This window comes from Periplaneta americana, chromosome 9 (genome assembly GCF_040183065.1).
Source record: "Periplaneta americana isolate PAMFEO1 chromosome 9, P.americana_PAMFEO1_priV1, whole genome shotgun sequence".
NCBI classification, from domain to species: Eukaryota; Metazoa; Arthropoda; class Insecta; order Blattodea; family Blattidae; genus Periplaneta; species Periplaneta americana.
This window is the reverse complement of record NC_091125.1, coordinates 74,164,116-74,182,517: the sequence shown is the minus strand read 5'-3', so window position 1 is coordinate 74,182,517 and position 18,402 is coordinate 74,164,116. Positions and strand designations below refer to the sequence as shown.

At 35.2% G+C, this 18,402-nt stretch overlaps 1 protein-coding gene across 2 annotated transcripts in view; it reads right to left on the bottom strand.

Moving 5' to 3' along the window:
- Positions 1 to 6,186: 6,186 nt before the first annotated feature.
- The window catches only part of Snx1 (sorting nexin 1), a 56,995-nt gene continuing 44,779 nt past the window's right edge, over positions 6,187 to 18,402 (bottom strand). For both annotated transcript variants that reach the window (XM_069835070.1, XM_069835071.1), the window contains 3 exons: positions 18,242 to 18,385; positions 9,840 to 9,992; positions 6,187 to 7,719 (listed from right to left, as the gene is read on the bottom strand). In XM_069835070.1, coding sequence (XP_069691171.1) covers positions 7,669 to 7,719; positions 9,840 to 9,992; positions 18,242 to 18,385 — 348 coding nt within the window. In that variant the 3' untranslated portion in view covers positions 6,187 to 7,668. The remainder of the gene's footprint in view (positions 7,720 to 9,839; positions 9,993 to 18,241; positions 18,386 to 18,402) is intronic.

Below are 18,402 nucleotides of genomic sequence, written 5' to 3'. Positions count from 1 at the left end.
GAAAAAGAGGGAGATTGTTTTAAGTTATGCCCTATTATAATTTGTGGTAGACCTACAGTTCAAGTCCTATACAACTTGGTTTGAAACATCGCGGATATGGATGTAAGAAACATATCCCCCGAAAATACGGTACCTTTATTAAATGATCATATTCCGATGTAGGTACTGTACCACAGAGAAGCTATAACAGGGGAGGAGATAAATGATATCCCCTATAACTGTTACATAGGGATTCTATGGTTTTGCTTCCTCCCCCCCCCCCCCCCCCAAGGAAACAGTTCTCTGTCTGCCTATGTTTCCAATAACCGAATACATGCAATAGATTTACTTTGTTTTTATATATGTTAGAAAATACGTAAATAACTTAAGTTGTATTGCAAAGAGGGGGGATGTCCACTATATACCCAGTGGTATTTTCTAAACTCCGAACTCCCTATAATAATGATCCTCAATGTTTTGAAAACCAGAGGCGATAGGACTCTTTTGAAGTTTCAACTGTACATAACAGTTACAACCCCCTCATTCTTACATCATTCTCAACGATAGAAATGGTTGTTTCTATGTATAAAGTGTTTATTGCTGAAAATGTGATTGTATACATTGCTGGCTTTGTTGTTAAATTAATAAGAAAATATGTTGTAATAAATCTGAAGAATCAATTTGTGTTACTAGCAGTGAACAATTTCTATTTTTTTTTTTTACGAAAGAATAATGGGAATCTTATCATATCATAAAAAAAATATGCCGCTTAAGTGAAACAGCAGTTACGTAGATATTAACAGAGATCAATGGCCTACCTCCCATGGGTCCTGTATTACATCGTGTGAAAAACAATGTGAGCCAACTGTTGAAGAATTCTACAATCTTTCCACAGCAAAAGAACATATTTTAGAAAATGTTTCTCCAGAGAATCACATTTTAAACTTGTTAAATTGACAATAGATATGTACAGGTACAAAATTAAAATTTGGAACAAGTCTTGATGTGGCCCTTGTTTACTGCACATGTGCAAGTTATACAATAAGGGAGCCCCAAATTTTATTTTCGTATCTGTACATAAAGAGCAGATGTCAACAGCTAAAAGTTAGAACACGAGTTTTCGTAAAAAAAGTTATAAGACATTTACCGAAGTCAGTCTTATTAAAGGTAAGATCTTGTACAGTAAACCTAACACAGATCACACACAGGGAGGCCTTAAGTCCATTATAATGTGTGTTCAAGTTTATTTGACGGAGTAATTCATGCATGTGAAGTTTATTTTATACTACTGTGATAATAAATTAATGAATGGTAGACCTACTTATATGTCCAAACTGAAAAATTAGGCCTATATACTTTTATTTTACAAGTGTATTATATTATGCGATATGGAAAGAGATGAATATAATTGTTTGTTTCTCGTTCACATCAAAGCGAACATGTGTTCATAATACACTATTGCTTTATGTAATTTACAATACACAGGTGGCAGTGTTTTACGGATAATAGCCACAGTATTACTAATAATTTTCTTTTAAACTATTGCTACAATATGCATTTGTATTTCTATTTGCTCTGTATGTTGCCAAATAATTACAGCATCTTTGGTTATCAAATTGTTCCAATCTTCTTTCATTTCATATTAAACTAATGGTAACTAAGATTTAATTATGTCCATAACACAGTCACTTTAAATGTTAACAGAATTTTTTTTTTTTTCATTTATCCATTCAGATTGATTTATAAGATACACCAAACAATCTTCAACTTTGCATAATATAGATGTCTGCCAGCCAGTGCTTTTCTCAAATCATAGTGGCAGGAGCAGGCTTCAATTTGTCCCGACTCTAAACTTCTGCAAGGCTGTGCACTACTGAGAGTTTCGGGTTACTTAGTTTTTGTTCGACCATCCTCGGAAACAATTGACAATCACTATGACTCGCCAATTTGAATCACTGAATTACTGCTTGTTCTGCTACGAGTCTCCGGAACAAGAATGCTATGGTACTACTGAGAATTAAAACATCGCTTCTAGCAAAGGAATTGGCATTACGCAGGAACAGTTGAGAGCTGTATTTTAAGTGCTATGTGCGATGTATATAATTATAAGAGTACAACAAGGTTGCTCTTCCCTATTCAACATCTACTTGGAGGATTTAGTGAAGAACTGTTTTCAGAACATGGGAGGTGTGATAGGAGGAAGAATAAGAATAAAGTCCATAAGATTTGCTGCTGATATGGCGTTGTTAGCAGAAGGGAAGACAATACTAAGAAATATACTAGTGGAGCTAAATATCAGCCGAGGACAGTCTGAGATGAAAATGTTCACCACTGTAGAGTAACAGTTAGCCTGCCTGAACTTGAAGCAGAATTGCTGGGTAACTTTCGGCACTGGACCTTGGAATCATTTCGCCTTCATTAGTGTCATTTCATTAATCATCTCCAATAGTTACAGGTTGACCAGGACAGGATGGACGTGGTTCCAGGATTTACCTACAAATGGCATCTGTATGCAGGAGCTTCACATATTCCAGAGATGCTGCAGGGGCTTCAATTACTGGGCTGCAGTAGACAGGGGGAGTGTAGCTCCCTCAGATAGATGGCACCTTGGTGGGTCATGGAATCGACGATGGTATGTCCGTCTGGTTGAGGATGCACGCAGATTCATGCATGTGAATTGTGAACAGATGCCATCGATCTGAAGAGGCTATAGAGGAACATCATAGGGAGAAGGAGGGGCATTCTGTCAGACCTGATGCTGACTGAATTGATAAGATGGCACCAAGCAGTGAATCATGCTTGATGAGCGGTCCTAAGGGCTTAAAAAAATCATCCCAATAAAGGAGGTTGCATAATAAGCCCAAGGCTGCAGTGCTTGCCTACGGACCCTCTTCCGAAGGAAGAAAAAATGGCATGAAAATAAATGCAAACAAGACGAAGACCATGGTTATCGGAAGAAAAATAAAGAAGGTAAAGGTGCGAATACTAAATCAGGCAGTAGAGCAAGTGGACAGCTACAAATACTTGGGGTGTACTATACGCAGTAACAGAACTGCTGCCAGGAAATCAAAGGGAGGATAACAATGACAAAGGAAGGTTTTAATAGAAAAAGGAGCATCTTCTGCAGATCTCTGGAAAAAGAACTATGGAAGAAACTAGTGAAGTGTTTTGTGTGGAGTATGGTATTGTACAGAGCAGAAATGTGGACATTACGATGAAGTGAACAGAAGCTATTAGAAGCATTTGAAATGTGGATATGGCGAAGGATAGATTGTGTGAAATGGACAGACAGAATAAGAAATGAAGCTGTGTAGAAAAGAGCGGGTAAAGAAAGAATGATGCTGAAACTATCAGAAAGAGAAAAAGGAATTAGTTGGGTCACTGGCTGAGGAGAAAGTACCTACTGAAGGATGCTGTGGAAAAAATGGTGAATGGGAGAAGAGTTTGGTGCAGAAGAAGATATCAGATGATAGATATTATGGATCATATACAGACACTTAAGAGGAAAGCAGAAAATAGAAAAGATTGGAAAATGCTGGGTTTGCAGTGAAAGACCTGCCATTTGGCAGAACATTATGAATGTATTATTTCAAGACAAACACATGAGATGTGACACAACTATTTTTTTTTTTTAAGAAAATACTTAAGTGTAGAAAACCTTCACTGGCTGTAATGATGTAGAGTAAGCAAAGTTTTCTCCAGTTGCACATTACATAAATTAAAAAATAATTCTCAGAAAAAGAATAGCAATACACTGACAGGCATAAAAACTGCAATACTTCAATTTATTTAAAAATTAAGATTTATTTCATATTTCTGAATATTATTTCATTCTTGTAAGGTGTAGTATTCAGTTATAGTCAAATTTAAAATTCTGTTTATAAAAAAAGGTTATTTTTACAACACTTTAATTGAATTTTTGCAACAAGGACATATACACAAAAACTGTTAACACTGTTTTGTTTCGCAACCTCATTCATTACCCACTCCAACACTTGTTTCTCGTTTATTGCACTTCATTGACACTTTCTTCTCACCTTTAAATGCGTGTATTGCCATCCCTCACATTAATTATGCCATTCAACCTCTCACGGAATGCTCCTGATCAATGTTTCAATATTCTCCTGAGGAATGGGTTCCCACTCTTTTTGAGAGCATCCCGCAAGGTCTTGTAGGGTGTGTAGGTAATACTGGCAGACCGTTCTTCCCAAATTACCCCACAGCTGCTCGATAGGATTCAAATTCGGATTTCGATCAGGTCATTCCATGACACGAATCTCATTCTGGAACTGTTGCACAAATTGGACCACATGTGGGCATGCAATGTCATGCATCAGCAGAAAACCATCACCATAAATGAAGCAAATGGCAAAACATTCTCTTGAAGCATTTCCTGCACATACCAATGTGCTGTAAGGCTCCCATTCTCAATGAACACCAGTTCTGTCCTCGCCATCAAGCTTACTCCAGCCCACATCATCAAAGAACCACAGTGGAAAGTGACCCTAGACGAAAATATGCAGGAGCCTCCTTCACATTCCTCCTACACCAATTCAGCTTACATGAAAGATATAATGCAATAAAGCAGCAACAGCAGTGCCAGCAGTATTTTTAACAATTTAATTCCACTTAACTGGAAAGTGTTTTAAAAATATCATATAAGCCTATAATTAATACCTAATCTAAAAAATCCAGAAAGGACAATACCCATTTCTTACGAGACAGAACAGAAAGGTTCCTAAAATTCACGACTGGAATGCCATTCCAGTCTGCTGCAGTCCATTTCAAGTCCTGGACACAATGCAGGCAGTGTGTTCATTTTGTGTCAATTGTGTTGCCAACTTGGAGAAATAGCTGCTATATTTAATAGATTTTAATGCTTGTCAGCAGGGGAGAAAAATTGAATGTTGTCAATAGTGGATTATTATTATTATTATTATTTTTTTTTTTTTTTTAGTATTTGTCAAAGCTTTACTTTTATACTACAAATTCTGCAAAATAAAAAGTACCTGTACATATTCTGACATCCTGCATTTTCACCTTCCTTCATTTATATCAAACTACAGCAGTGTGTATAAACCACAATATATACGTCCAGTAAAAACTGAAGAATGTTGATAATTTATAATGCTCTTGTGGCATGTCTTTGATATGTTTGGTTCTGTATTGAATATTATTGAAATTCTGAATAACAGTGCAGTGTTAATGAAATTAAGAGGACTGGGATTCATAAACACTGTATCACTCCATATCGAGCTAATGATCAGATGTCATAGGTCACTGCTAGGCATGGAGTCACATTTCTTATTGTTTCAACTGCGACCGGAGTATCCATTTCAAAGACTTTGTGAATCAAAGGTTCGAGTCATAAATGTAGGACTGGAAGTACTTTTCTTTCGCTAGTAATAATACGTGTGTCAAAGTAAATTATTAAAGATGTGTGCATTTTATTCAATATAAATATAAAGTTTTTTTTTACTGAATGGAATGACTACTATTTGCACTTTTCGCCTGTGTAAATATGATAAAAGGGATGAATATTTCTCAAGACTTGTGCCTGAAATCTGTATATTAACTTAGTTGCCTCATGAGTCATGCCTTATCGGTTTCACTTATGAAGTTCCAATCTCTTTTCGGAAAGTTGACTAAAAATTGATGTGTAAATAAATATTTCATGGTAATACCCTGCATCATTTCACTGGTCATTAATTCCATCATTGTCGTCATCAACAGCACTGTGTCCATGAAAATAATTGAGCATTTTGGTTCGTGAAAACATCCATTTCGAGCTCCGATCTCTCATTCTCTTCGCCTCTCAACAGTCACCTCCAAAACATGACCAAACATGATTCATTCATAGCTGGCTTAAGTGGGTTGCGTTAATAACCAATTTCATTGCTGTTTAAAAACATCAAATAATATTTGTAACAACTTAACAAAATTAAATTACTGGAAAAAAAATATACATATTTTTCTAATTAAATAAATAATAATAATAATAATAATAATAATAATAATAATAATAATAATAAAGAAGTGACTGAGAAACTCAATTGCTTCTATGGAGAACTGCCACTGATGAGAGGTAATGTTGATATCTTTCTACTTTGGACGTAATAAATTACTTATGAAGTTTCTTAAAAATGTTTGAACATCGCTAATTTAGTATTAGAAGCATGTGGTTGGTGAAAATAAAAATGGTTCTGATAAATAACAGTAACATTTAATTCGAAATATATATTATATATCAATAAGCATATTTTCATGGGAGAAAAATATTATTGTACAGAAATTACAAGTCTGGCTATGTTTAATTAAATCAATAATGTAACAGGAAGTATTAAGAAATTACATAATGCCATTATCTTAGTTACTACTTACAATAGGACAAATACAACAAAAGAACACAAGAGGGAATATCTGTGTGTACAATGCATCAGACATAAAAGTTATTAATGCAAAAATTACTTCATTTTACAATATTTGTCACTTTTCTGTAATATAAAAGTTCACTGAATAGCCCATCCATCTCAACATGACAGTAAGTTGATCAAGAACGCTATGTAGAAATGAGATCACGTCCTTGTAATGTTATTTACGAAACAGTACATACTACTTTGCCTGCACTATTACAATTCAACCAAAAATTAGGTGGTGCTGATTCAACCATGTAATTATTTTGGTTTATAAATTAAAAATGGAAAACAATTTGTACTTTTACATTACAAATTCTGCAATGTACATATTATGACATCCTGCATTTTCACCTTCCTTCATTTACATCAAACTACAGCAGTATGTATAAACCACAATATATACATCCAGTAAAAACTGAAGAATGTGAACTAGCTTGCTGATCCAAATAAAAAAAGGTGGATGCATATGCATTATTATTATTACAGCTTTTTATAAAAATGAACTGAAAAATACACCGAAGTTTTACTTAAACCATAACACTACGAGATACAAAATGAATGCTGGTAAGATTGGACAAATATGCATGTACACTCGAGATAAAAGTTTTCTTATCTACGAGCATTTACATTCGAAGTTCTAATGATCACAGAATTTAAAACTAGTATAACTGGACGAAATTAATTGAGTCCACTACATTAATGTATAAAGGATCACAATGATTTATGAGATATGTTGTAAATATTTTTTTTTTCGGGAACAAAAGCCCACCAGTATACCAAAATGTATCAAATTCTTTAACCTTTACCAGAAATCACATGGGGCCACAATTCTGCTATGAAATTTGTGCTTATGAATGGATGACTTTCCAAAACTCTCTATTAGCTTCACCACCACTATAGAAACTTTCACTTTTTTAATGATTAGAACAGTCAACACAATTATGGAATTTATTATTTATATGGAAACAAGTTCATGTTCAGGACTGTAACTGAACAAATGAAACAAAGTAATTTTTTAAATATATGATTATTTTTCAGATTTCAGATGCATTTAAAGATTTCAAACAAACAAAGTTCGCAATAATTTTTCACACACCCAAACCATTATGAAAAACAACTGTGTGCGAATAACCTAGCTGGTAGATTCATCACTTCCCTGTATTTATAAGCATGGTGAAATGAACCACATCAACTCAAAGTAACTTGATTCGAGAGGAATGCAAGTGCCGGAAATAATAATCACAGAAATCTTATTTCATATGTCAATATTCTCTCAAGCAATTGCTTTTGCTTCTGGCAGAAATGCTTCCCAGTACTTGATTAACTGTAAAAGAGAAATTCAGATATGATAAATTAATCAGGTTGAATAAACATACTTGATTAGGTAAAATTAATGTAGCAGTAATAGATGCTACCGGTATATTTCTCTTTGATCCTCATTAATATTATACACAGTTTTTGGTTCTATCTTATTTATAGGTAAGATTACACTCACAAACACATTCAAATCAATTCACTATTACAATCTAGAATATTTTGAAGAATGGGTAGAATGGAGGAAAATTCTTTCCAGCACCGATATTCAAACACAGGTATTGAGCTCTACGTGCTGACACTTTATACACTAAGCCACACCAGATTCAAATTCCGATGCTGGATTGAATCCTTCTCAGTTTAAGTTCTACTTCTCTGTTCCCCTTTGGTGATCTAACCTCATGCACTGTGTCACAGAATATGTGACAGTGTCACAATGTCCAACACTATGTACAGAGGTGCACTCATTACGAGTCACTAAGTGCGCCGTCTTGACTCATGAAGTGATTACTTATGCTTATCATATTACTATGATGTACCGAAGCATGTATGATATTTCCATGCAGGAATTCTGCATTACAATATGGTGAAGAATGGGTAGAACAGAGAAAAATTCTCTCCAGCACAGGGATTCGAACCCGGGTTTGCAGCTCCACGTGCTGATGCTTTATCCACTAAGCCACACCAGATTCAAATTCTCCGTTCTACCCATTCTTCACCATATGGTAATGCAGAATTCCTGCATGGAAATATCGTATGTACTTCAGTACATCATAATAATATGATAAGCATAAGTAATCACTTCATGAGTCAAGACGGCGCCACTTAGTGACTCGTAATGAGTGCACCTCTGTACATAGTGTAGGACATTGTGCCACTGTCACATATTCTGTGACACAGTATGTGACAGTAGGTCACCAAAAGGGAACAAGAGGTAGAACTTAAACTGAGAAGGATTCAATCTGGCATCGAAATTTGAATCCGGTGTGGCTTAGTGGATCAGCTGCTTGTCTATGCGGATGACGTGAATATGTTTAGGAGGAAATCACAAATGATTTGGGAAAATACGGGAATTTTACTTGAAGCAAGTAAAGAGATAGATTTGGAAGCAAATCCCGAAAAGACAAAGTATATGATTACGTTTCGCGACGAGAATATTGTACGAAATGGAAATATAAAAATTGGAAATTTATCTTTTGAAGAGGTGGAAAAATTCAAATACCTGGGAGCAACAGTAACAAATCTAAATGACACTCGGGAGGAAATTAAACACAGAATAAATATGGGAAATGCCTGTTATTATTCGGTTGAGAAGCTTTTGTCATCCAGTCTGCTGTCAAAAATCTGAAAGTTGGAATTTATAAAACAGTTATATTACCGGTTGTTCTTTATGGTTGTGAAACTTGGACTCTCACTTTGAGAGAGGTACATAGGTTAAAGATGTTTGAGAATAAGGTGCTTAGGAAAATATTTGGGGCTAAGAAGGGTGAAGTTACAGGAGAATGGAGAAAGTTACACAACACAGAACTGCACGCATTGTATTCTTCACCTGACATAATTAGGAACATTAAATCCAGACGTTTGAGATAGAGAGGGCATGTAGCACATATGGACGAATCCAGAAATGCATACAGAGTGTTAGTTGGGAGACTGGAGGGAAGAAGACCTTTAGGGAGGCCGAGACGTAGATGGGATGATAATATTAAAATGGATTTGAGGAAGGTAGGATATGATGATAGAGACTGGATTAATCTTGCTCAGGATAGGGACCAATGGCGGGCTTACATGAGGGCGGCAATAAACCTCCAGGTTCCTTAATAGCCAGTAAGTAAGTAAGTGGCTTAGTGGATAAAGTGTCAGCATGCAGAGCTAAAAACACGAATTCGAATCCCGGTGCCGGAGAGAATTTTTCTCCGTTCTACCCATTCTTCACCATATGGTAATGCAGAATTTCTGCACGGAAATGTCATAGGTACTTCAGTACATCATAGTAACTAGAATACTTTCAATGGCATGTGATACCAAGCAGGTTAGGTTATGATGTTATGAAATGAGAAAGGAGAGGAAAAGATATAGGAGAAGAAAGGAAAGACGAGAAGAAAGTGTACAGTGAGAGACAGCAGAACTTACCTGTTGTTGATGAGTCATTAGGGTTTCCAAGTACTGAATTATAACAGCTTTGAAATCTTTTACTCTGTTTACTTCAAATCGTTCCATTTCTTTCTTAATCATCTTTGAAATATTATCAAATTCTTCCTGACCACGTTCCACCTTTGCTTCCCACTGAAATTAAGAAAATGTTCCTAGAAATACAGTAAATAATCATTGTCTTGAAGCATGGCTAACATAATTTCTTAATTCTTATACATCTTTAATCACATATTCAGAACATTCCCTTCAAATTTAGGTGTACATTACAGTTTATTAATGAAATTCTGTAACACACATTTCTCGATAGTTATGTAATTCTATAAACTGAGTAGAAAAGAAAGGATTTAAGACAATTACAACACTAATTTTTAAGAATAATGACATTGTATAAAACACATCACATAAAAACACACTTTCCAAAAATTAGAAATCTTGACCTTACCTCGTGAGTACTTTCTTTCCATGATGTAGTTTTATGTTGAATCAAGATTTTTTAGTACTACAGTAAAAACTCGTTATTTCGAAATCAGTTAATTCAAAGTAGCACATATTTCGAAGGACTGCTTATTCTCCAGTTTCATATATGAAGAGTCCACTGCAAGAATGATGGATGTCACTTTCTTGTCGAAAATGAACCAAGACTGTCAATGCATAGCTTAAGAAATATAGAATGTACATAGAGAGTTATATGGCATTAACACTGATAGTCATTGTCCAGTAATGATCGGAAAATCACAGTTAAGCTTTGAGAGCTAAGCATTTCAAACTTTCAATTGCTTCTCCTGCAAAATGTATTCCAAATGACATCCATCATTCTTGCAGTGGACTCTTCATATAGGGATTTATTCTGCTTTAAAATGTGGTTAATTTGGAATACGGTTAATATGCATTTCAAATGCATGAGGGCCCAACCCAAAAAACCTACATTTTTAATTCGAAATCACAAAATAGTCACTATTACGTTTCGTATTTGAACACCTTAAACCCCATCAGTGATTGTGAGTCATGCAGCCAAACTGGGATTTGGAATGTTCAGAAGATAATCTTGAATTCACCGGCTTAGGACCAGCAAGCATATCTACAAAAATGGCTAAAATAGTATATTTAACATTCTAGACTCTTTGGATTCATTATGTTTACTGCCAAAATAGTGTAAGTGTATAATTATTTTTTTAATGAACCTGCAGCATAAGTGAGTTTATTGTATTTCTCTTAGAGCCTTACTATCACATCTCAAATTACACTACATTGCTATTGAGACAGCTCACAAAATATTAGCGTATTGATAGTTATGCTAGTCTGTCTTAACATGTTACAGTTTCGCGCATTTTATTAATAGACTATGCAGCTGGCATCTGCATTATTTTTCTTCTCCAATCTATGTTCATTGCTGTAAGCTGTATTTCCTCTGAAGACAGAGAGCAGGTAAATTCACTTTGCTTGTGGTATACCGTTAATTACAGGAAAATGTATTTAAGTAGGGGAGAGAAGATGCTATCTTCATTGGGTTTCCAAGTAAGTAAATATAAAATATAAGTTATCGTTATTTAAATTAATATTTTTAAGTTAATTCAAAAGAGGCTAATTGTTATTTTTGTAGTATTATACCATAAAGTTACGTTGAAGACAATGCCTTAGCTGTCTTTTACTAATACAATATATTATTACGATAATAATTATTATTAGCATAAAGTAAAGGGTCATTCAAAAAGCGCGCCGGTTTTGAATCGCTTCGTATTTTTTTGTTTGACAGTTGTCGACATTGTTTTATTTCATTTCGATATCCATAAACATTCTGATTGTTGCTTCTGTCTGAATTTGTAGCAATTCAGCATTGTGTGTCTAGCCATGGAGCAGCTTACTATTGCGCAACGTGTGGTTCAATGACAGTGTGACTGTTAGTCCAATGAAATCAGTTCTTTGCCGTTCTCAAGAATTAGGCATAGAATGTTCTTCAGTATGGCGAATTCTCTGATATGATCTCCATTACCACCATGGTGCCATCAGTCACTCTGCCCACAAAACAATTGAGTTGCTTCATGAGCAGTTCCCGGATCATCTCATCTCATCTCATCTCATCTCATCTCACGTAATGGTGACCACCAATGACCACCAAGATCATGTGATTTAACACCATGCGATTTTTTTCTATAAGGTAATCTTAAATCATTGGTGTATGTCAAACTCTGAAACATCCGCGAGTTAAAAGAGGAAATTCGATGAGTTATCGGCGAAATCCAAGTGGAAATTTGTCAGGCAGTCAGCGAATTTCGTGGACAGAATTCTTGCATGCCAGTGCAGTGGGGGGGGGGGGGGGGGGAATTATATGCTCGACATCATTTTCCATACCTGAAATGGAAAGATGAGTTGAACATGTTCATGTTCTATCGTCGCGACGCTGTTATTCCCGGAGTGACTCCTCCTCTTTGCTTACGTCTTAGGAAGTGAAGGCTCTATAAAGTCTAGGTAGGTAGTATCGTTCGCCATTTTTGTTCTTTCGTTGCCGAGCTATCAGTCGAGGAATCTATTTGCCATACCTTTAAACATTATCATGTCATAGCTCCTATGATAATAAATCAAACGCACTGTAATTGAGCAAATAATTAAGTGGCAAATAACGTCCTCATGTGCTTTCTGCGAACGCCAACGAAAGAGCCAAAATGGCAGGCGATTATATTAAGTATTATCGAGCCTTAGGAAATTTATAATGTCATCATCAGCGAATCACAAGACGCACATGTTTAAATGTAGCTGACCTGCAAGTGATTGGCTGCCAGAAATTAGAGCGACGGGACTATAGTTTAAAGTATTTTTAAAACATAAAGTTCATAATTTGATATATCAAAACCGGCACGCTTTATAATATTAATATTTTGCGAAAATGGCCATCAGTTCTACAACAAAATCTTTCATTGTAAAGCCTCCAACTGCTGTCCTGGTCCCTAACGACATCGAAAGTGAATCTTAACTTAATTCTGATCAAGAAAGGACTAGAACTAAATGGAATGCTGTATTTGGAGAAAGTGCTTCATTAATCTTAGAACACAAAAAAATAAAGAAACTACTTTCAAAATTAACACTACAGAAAAAGTTAACACATTATTGGAAGAAATATCACCTGAAAATGCTCTTTCTGATATGGACATTGTTGATCACATTGACTTCAGTGATTCATCAAGTGAACTTTTTTCTCCTCAGCCTTCTATTGAGAATTCATTGGATGAATCAGAACCTCCTAATAATTCTCGTAAGAAAGATTGTGCTCCTTATCTAATGGAAAACGGAGATAGAGGTAATGAAATAATGGAAGTGCAAACTGAAACTGTTCAAAGAAATGAAAGAGAAGGAAAATTGCTAAGCCGTCTGAGTGGGGGGGGGGGGGGACAACAACAAGAGGAGACCGAACAGACAAAGTGATCAACCCTACAAATAGGATAACAACATTGTGAAACCAGGTAAATCATTGAAGCCAAAGGACTGTCCACAGTGTCCAAGAAATTGTACAAGATATTTTGATGAAGAAAGTCAACTGAAAATTTTCTCGTCTTTCTGGAATTTGGCTGCTGTTGGCAAACAACAGCCTCTATATTGTATCTTTAATCGATATTGTATTAAAACGTACTCAGAGAACTCACACAGACAAAATACATTGAACTATTACCTTGTTAAAGATAACAATCGCAGTCAAGTGTGTCAATAATTTTTTAGAGCGACACTAAATGTGAGTGAAATGTTTGTAAGAACAGCCTTAAGGAAAAAGAATACTGTGAACCTGACTGAAAAAGAAAAGACAACAAAACGCATGCCTCCGAACATAAGAACAGATAACGCAAAGGAATTGATACGTGAACACACAACTCATTTCCTCGAGTCCCTTCTCATTACTGCAGGAGAGATTCAGAAAATGAATATTTAAGTGGAACTATCCATATCAAAAATGTATGATCTGTATGTGGACTGGTGTAAGCAGAACTACACATAAGAAAAGAAGTGGCTCTACAAGCAAACATTAGCAAGTAAGCACTGACTTCAATATAACTTTTACATTCGCACAAGAAAGATATGCGCGATGCTTGTTATATTTATAAGAACTTGAATTATGAAGAAAAAGAAATGAAGAAACAGGACCATGAACGACACTTGAAGAACAAAGATCTTGCCAGAAAGCATAGGGATGATGCAAAAGCCGTTTTATAAAAGGAGACTGGCCATATATAATTTTACAATCTTAGAATTAGGATCAAATTAAGTTTCTTGTTACTGCTGACACAAAGGCATGGCGAAGAGGGATGCCAATGGAGTAGTATCTTGTCTATTTAAGAGTATAAATAATTTATCAGATGGAAAGGAAATGACATTAATGACAAACACATGCTGTGGGCAAAATCATAATGTAAATGTTGCAGCAATGCTATTGTATAGTGTAAAAGTTCTCGATGTTCCTATAATAGTTAATCAAAAATTTTTTGAACCTGGACACAGCAAATGGAAGTGAATAGTGTTCATGCCCTAATAGAAAGAAAGAAATTTGACATTGATATTTTCGATCCTTCTTTATTTTATACAATAGTAAGACTGGTCATGCAAAAAAGAATTCTTGTGAAGTTTTTGAAATGGACCAGAAGGGCAGTTTTTTTATTGCTCTGAAATCAGAAAACACATTATGAAAAATAAAAAAATGTGTATACAGAAGGAGAAGACTTCAACTGGCTCAAGATAAAATGACTACAATTCAGAAAAGATGATCCTGAGCATATTCTCTTTAAATATTCCCTTAAGGAAGAATCTTTCAAGAAAATAAAAGTAATTTGAAGGGGTCGTAATCTTTCCTTAAATAATATAGCACTGAAACCAGCTTATCATGAATTCCTACCTGTTCAAGAAGGAAAATACAAGGACTTTCTTGAGTGTGAAACAGGAATCATAAGGAATCTCTACCATTATTTCTACAAGTCTCTAAGGCATGGAGTTCAGAATGATAATGAGAGTGATTTGGACGAATAGACCTGTACCATTGTCAGTTTGATGAAATAGTATTTTCCTAGAGTATTAAAAATAATGTTTTGTAATATTTTCCATACCACAGTTGTTTAATATTCATATTATTATAATCAATTCGGTAATTGATTATGTCTATTACATTGTAGAAAATTATAATATTTTATGGAAATAAGTGATCAGATTAAAAATAGACTCACTCCAGTTCATTGACAAACGTTTAACAATTTACTGATTAAAGATTTTAGGTTCTTAAATTCTAAACAAAATAGAACAGCAGCAAATCAAATCCTTTGTGAACTAGTTTTTCTTGTTTTATGAAAAATATTATTTTTGTAGATATGCTGTCCTGGTCCTAAGTCGGCGAATTAAGCATGTGTGTTCGGAGATTCACATTCTTCATAATCTCTGCTCACAATCGATTACTGATGGACTAAATGTGGCCGAAAATTTTCCATACGATTACCAGAGATTCACCTTAAGTTTGCAGAAATCTCGAAAAAAGAACCAAAAGGAAATTAGCCCAAGAAGGAATCAAATTCATTCTGAAAAAAACTCGGTCTTCGCAAAACTCAAATTTGAACTGAACATAGTGCCTGTAATGCACGATGCTACTTCCTACTATTGATGGTGAAATTGCAAAGAGAAAGTCTAATGAACTCTTTCTTAAATGAAATACACAAGAGTTTCAGTGTTCTAATGATTGGCTACAATAGTATAAGCAACACCATCATATAGAATCTCAAGCAGTTTGTGTATAAGCTGCTGCAGTCAATACCGACACCTTAGAAAAATGGCACAAAAATGTTGTTCACTAATCGCTTAGTATGAAGTTAAGAATATTTTTAACATGGATGAAATTGCATTTTTCTTTAATGAACAGCTTGACAGAACATTCGCTATAAGTGGTACAAAATGTCATGGTAGGAAAGCATACAAGATCAGGATTACAGTGGTATTCTGCAGCAATTCTGGGAGCATAAGGAAAATTCATTTCTTCGTTGTAAGAAAATTAACCAGCTCTGTTCCTTTAAAGGGATTAAAACATTATCCATGTGATCATGAATTATCGAAAAATGCAATGAGTAATGGGCAAGATTTTCTGCGAATAGTTGCTAGTGCTAGAAAAACAATGGCATATTATAAAACTAGAAATTTCCTACCTCTATTAGACCACGTTTCTTCTCACAATCAAGGACTGTCATCACTGAAACATGTACCACAGCTATATCTACCACATGACACCATCAGTCGCACACAGCCTTTGAATCAACAAATCATAGCTTGCTTGAAACTTACATACCGAAAATTTCTAGTAAGATTCCTTTTCAGAGAAATTTCAAGAAATATTCCATCTTCCGAAATTAGAAAATTGAATACCAAGGATGTATTTAAGAAATACTCTGAAACAGAGATAAACTAACTTTTATTTAAACCTCAATGGTTTGGAAATTGGAGTAATGTGATAAGTTATGTCATTCACAATTTTCTTCCCAGTTTTTTTGCCGCTCCCCTACCCCTAAAAACTAACTTTCGTGTCATTGTTTTATAGATTTTCAGCCAGGCGTCCCTCTCCCCCCATCTCCTTCTGTTGTAGATAATACGAAATTACGTAATTTGAAGTGTGTTTTGGTACAAAGCACTTTTATTAACGAGTTTTTACTGCACTCAAAGCATTTATAATTTTAGTGAAAGATACAAATGAAGGGTACACGGGAAAAACGATCAAGGTCCATCAAAAATCGAAATTGAGTTAATAATGCTATCTTATAGTGGAAATTAAGTACTATCATGTGGTCTAGCTAGTATTAAGAAATAATCGTTCTTGACATTCCACTACGTCAATTTCTATTATATACACACATAACAAAGTATTAAGTGCTTAAACTTTAAAAATCGTTTTTCTCGAAACTTTCTAAAATGGACCTTGATCGTTATTCCCGTGTACCCTTCAAATCAGATCCACCTACCCTCTGTTATTTAAAAAGGAGTTACTATTAATATATTGCAGTCTTCAATGCACTGCCTAATTATCCTGTATCTCTGAAGGGCCAAGAGCAAAAATTTAGACCAGAATTAACAAAATTACTGCATAGTCATGCCTTCTACTCAAGTAATGAATTATTTATGCTTGTAAATTGAATTAATCTAGTTATTATGTATTATATATTTTTTGTATTGCTTTTGACTTGTTCCATATTTTAAAACTACAATGTTGATGTAAGCTCTACAGAATACAATAAACGAAATTAATTGGATGGAATGAATAACTACTAAGGCTTAAAGAGATTTACACCTCTGACTGAGGTTCTGGCTGATATGTACATCTATTATCAGGCAGTACATCTCACTTAGTGATATACGTCAGAGGAAGAACAATTTTTTGTATACATCTGAAGTCTGATTAGTGTAATATGTAACTAGTCAGCGAAATATGCAATGGAAGGGAAAGGAACTGGCCACCCTACTCCATTATTTCCTGGCCTAGTTCCCTCGTGAGTGATGCCTTGTCGATGTCACTTGTGGAGTCCAAACCTGTCTTTGGACAGTTGACTAAACAACAACAAAGAAATTTAATCTTTATTTATAGCTCTGAAGTATTTTAGTTTCGAGGATTTGCCTTATAATTGGAGAAAACCTCAGAAAAACTGCACCACGTAATCAGCCCAAATGACTTTCAATTCCAAACCTGAGCACAGACACAGAGTATAAATCCAGCTTACCAACTCAGACTAAGTAAGTGGTCTTCCTCCTTGGATACTGGCACCATATTTCTAGGTGAAATACAGCCTAATATGGTACATAATAAACTGGTATCCCTATAATTCATGTCAAATCACATATCGTACTTGGAAACAAGGAAAGGAAAGATGCACATCGTTAGAAAGAAAATAAGGGAAAAGGAGAAAAGAAATGGATGAGGAAGAGAAGAATTGCTTTAGGCACATGCTCAACTGGATCTGGTCTCCCTTTTTCATTTTTTTTAACTCCGATAATAATAATCCGTGGCTCTACAGCCTTTTTTAAGAGCCCAGACTGACTAGCCGGCTTCTGGTCTCACGTCCAATGCCAAAGCAGAAGTGGACAATCATACAAACAGAATGGAGGTGCTGTATGACCCCCCCAGCCATCATAGCTGGCTGGCTTTCATAACCGGATTTTTCTACCTATCATAGCTCCCCAAGTGTATCACGATACTGAGTGAGCACCAGTCCCATACAATGGCCGAAATTTCATGAGAAAATTTCTTACCACATGAGGACTCAAACCAGCATGCATTCCGTAACACACGTCCTAAGCAGGATACCTTAGAGCGCAATGCCATGGTGTGGTACTTTTTAAAACTGAGATTTATATACTGTATTCTTTGTTTCATGACTTACTTCAACGACTTCCACACTGGCCTGATTTCCTTTGTCTGGCTTGCCTGATAGTTCAAGTTTAGCTTTTTGTTCTCTCTTCTTATTCAGCATTTGTTGAGAGTGCTGCCAATTCTGATACACTTTCACACGTTCGTGAAACACTTCCTGGAATTATAAAATTA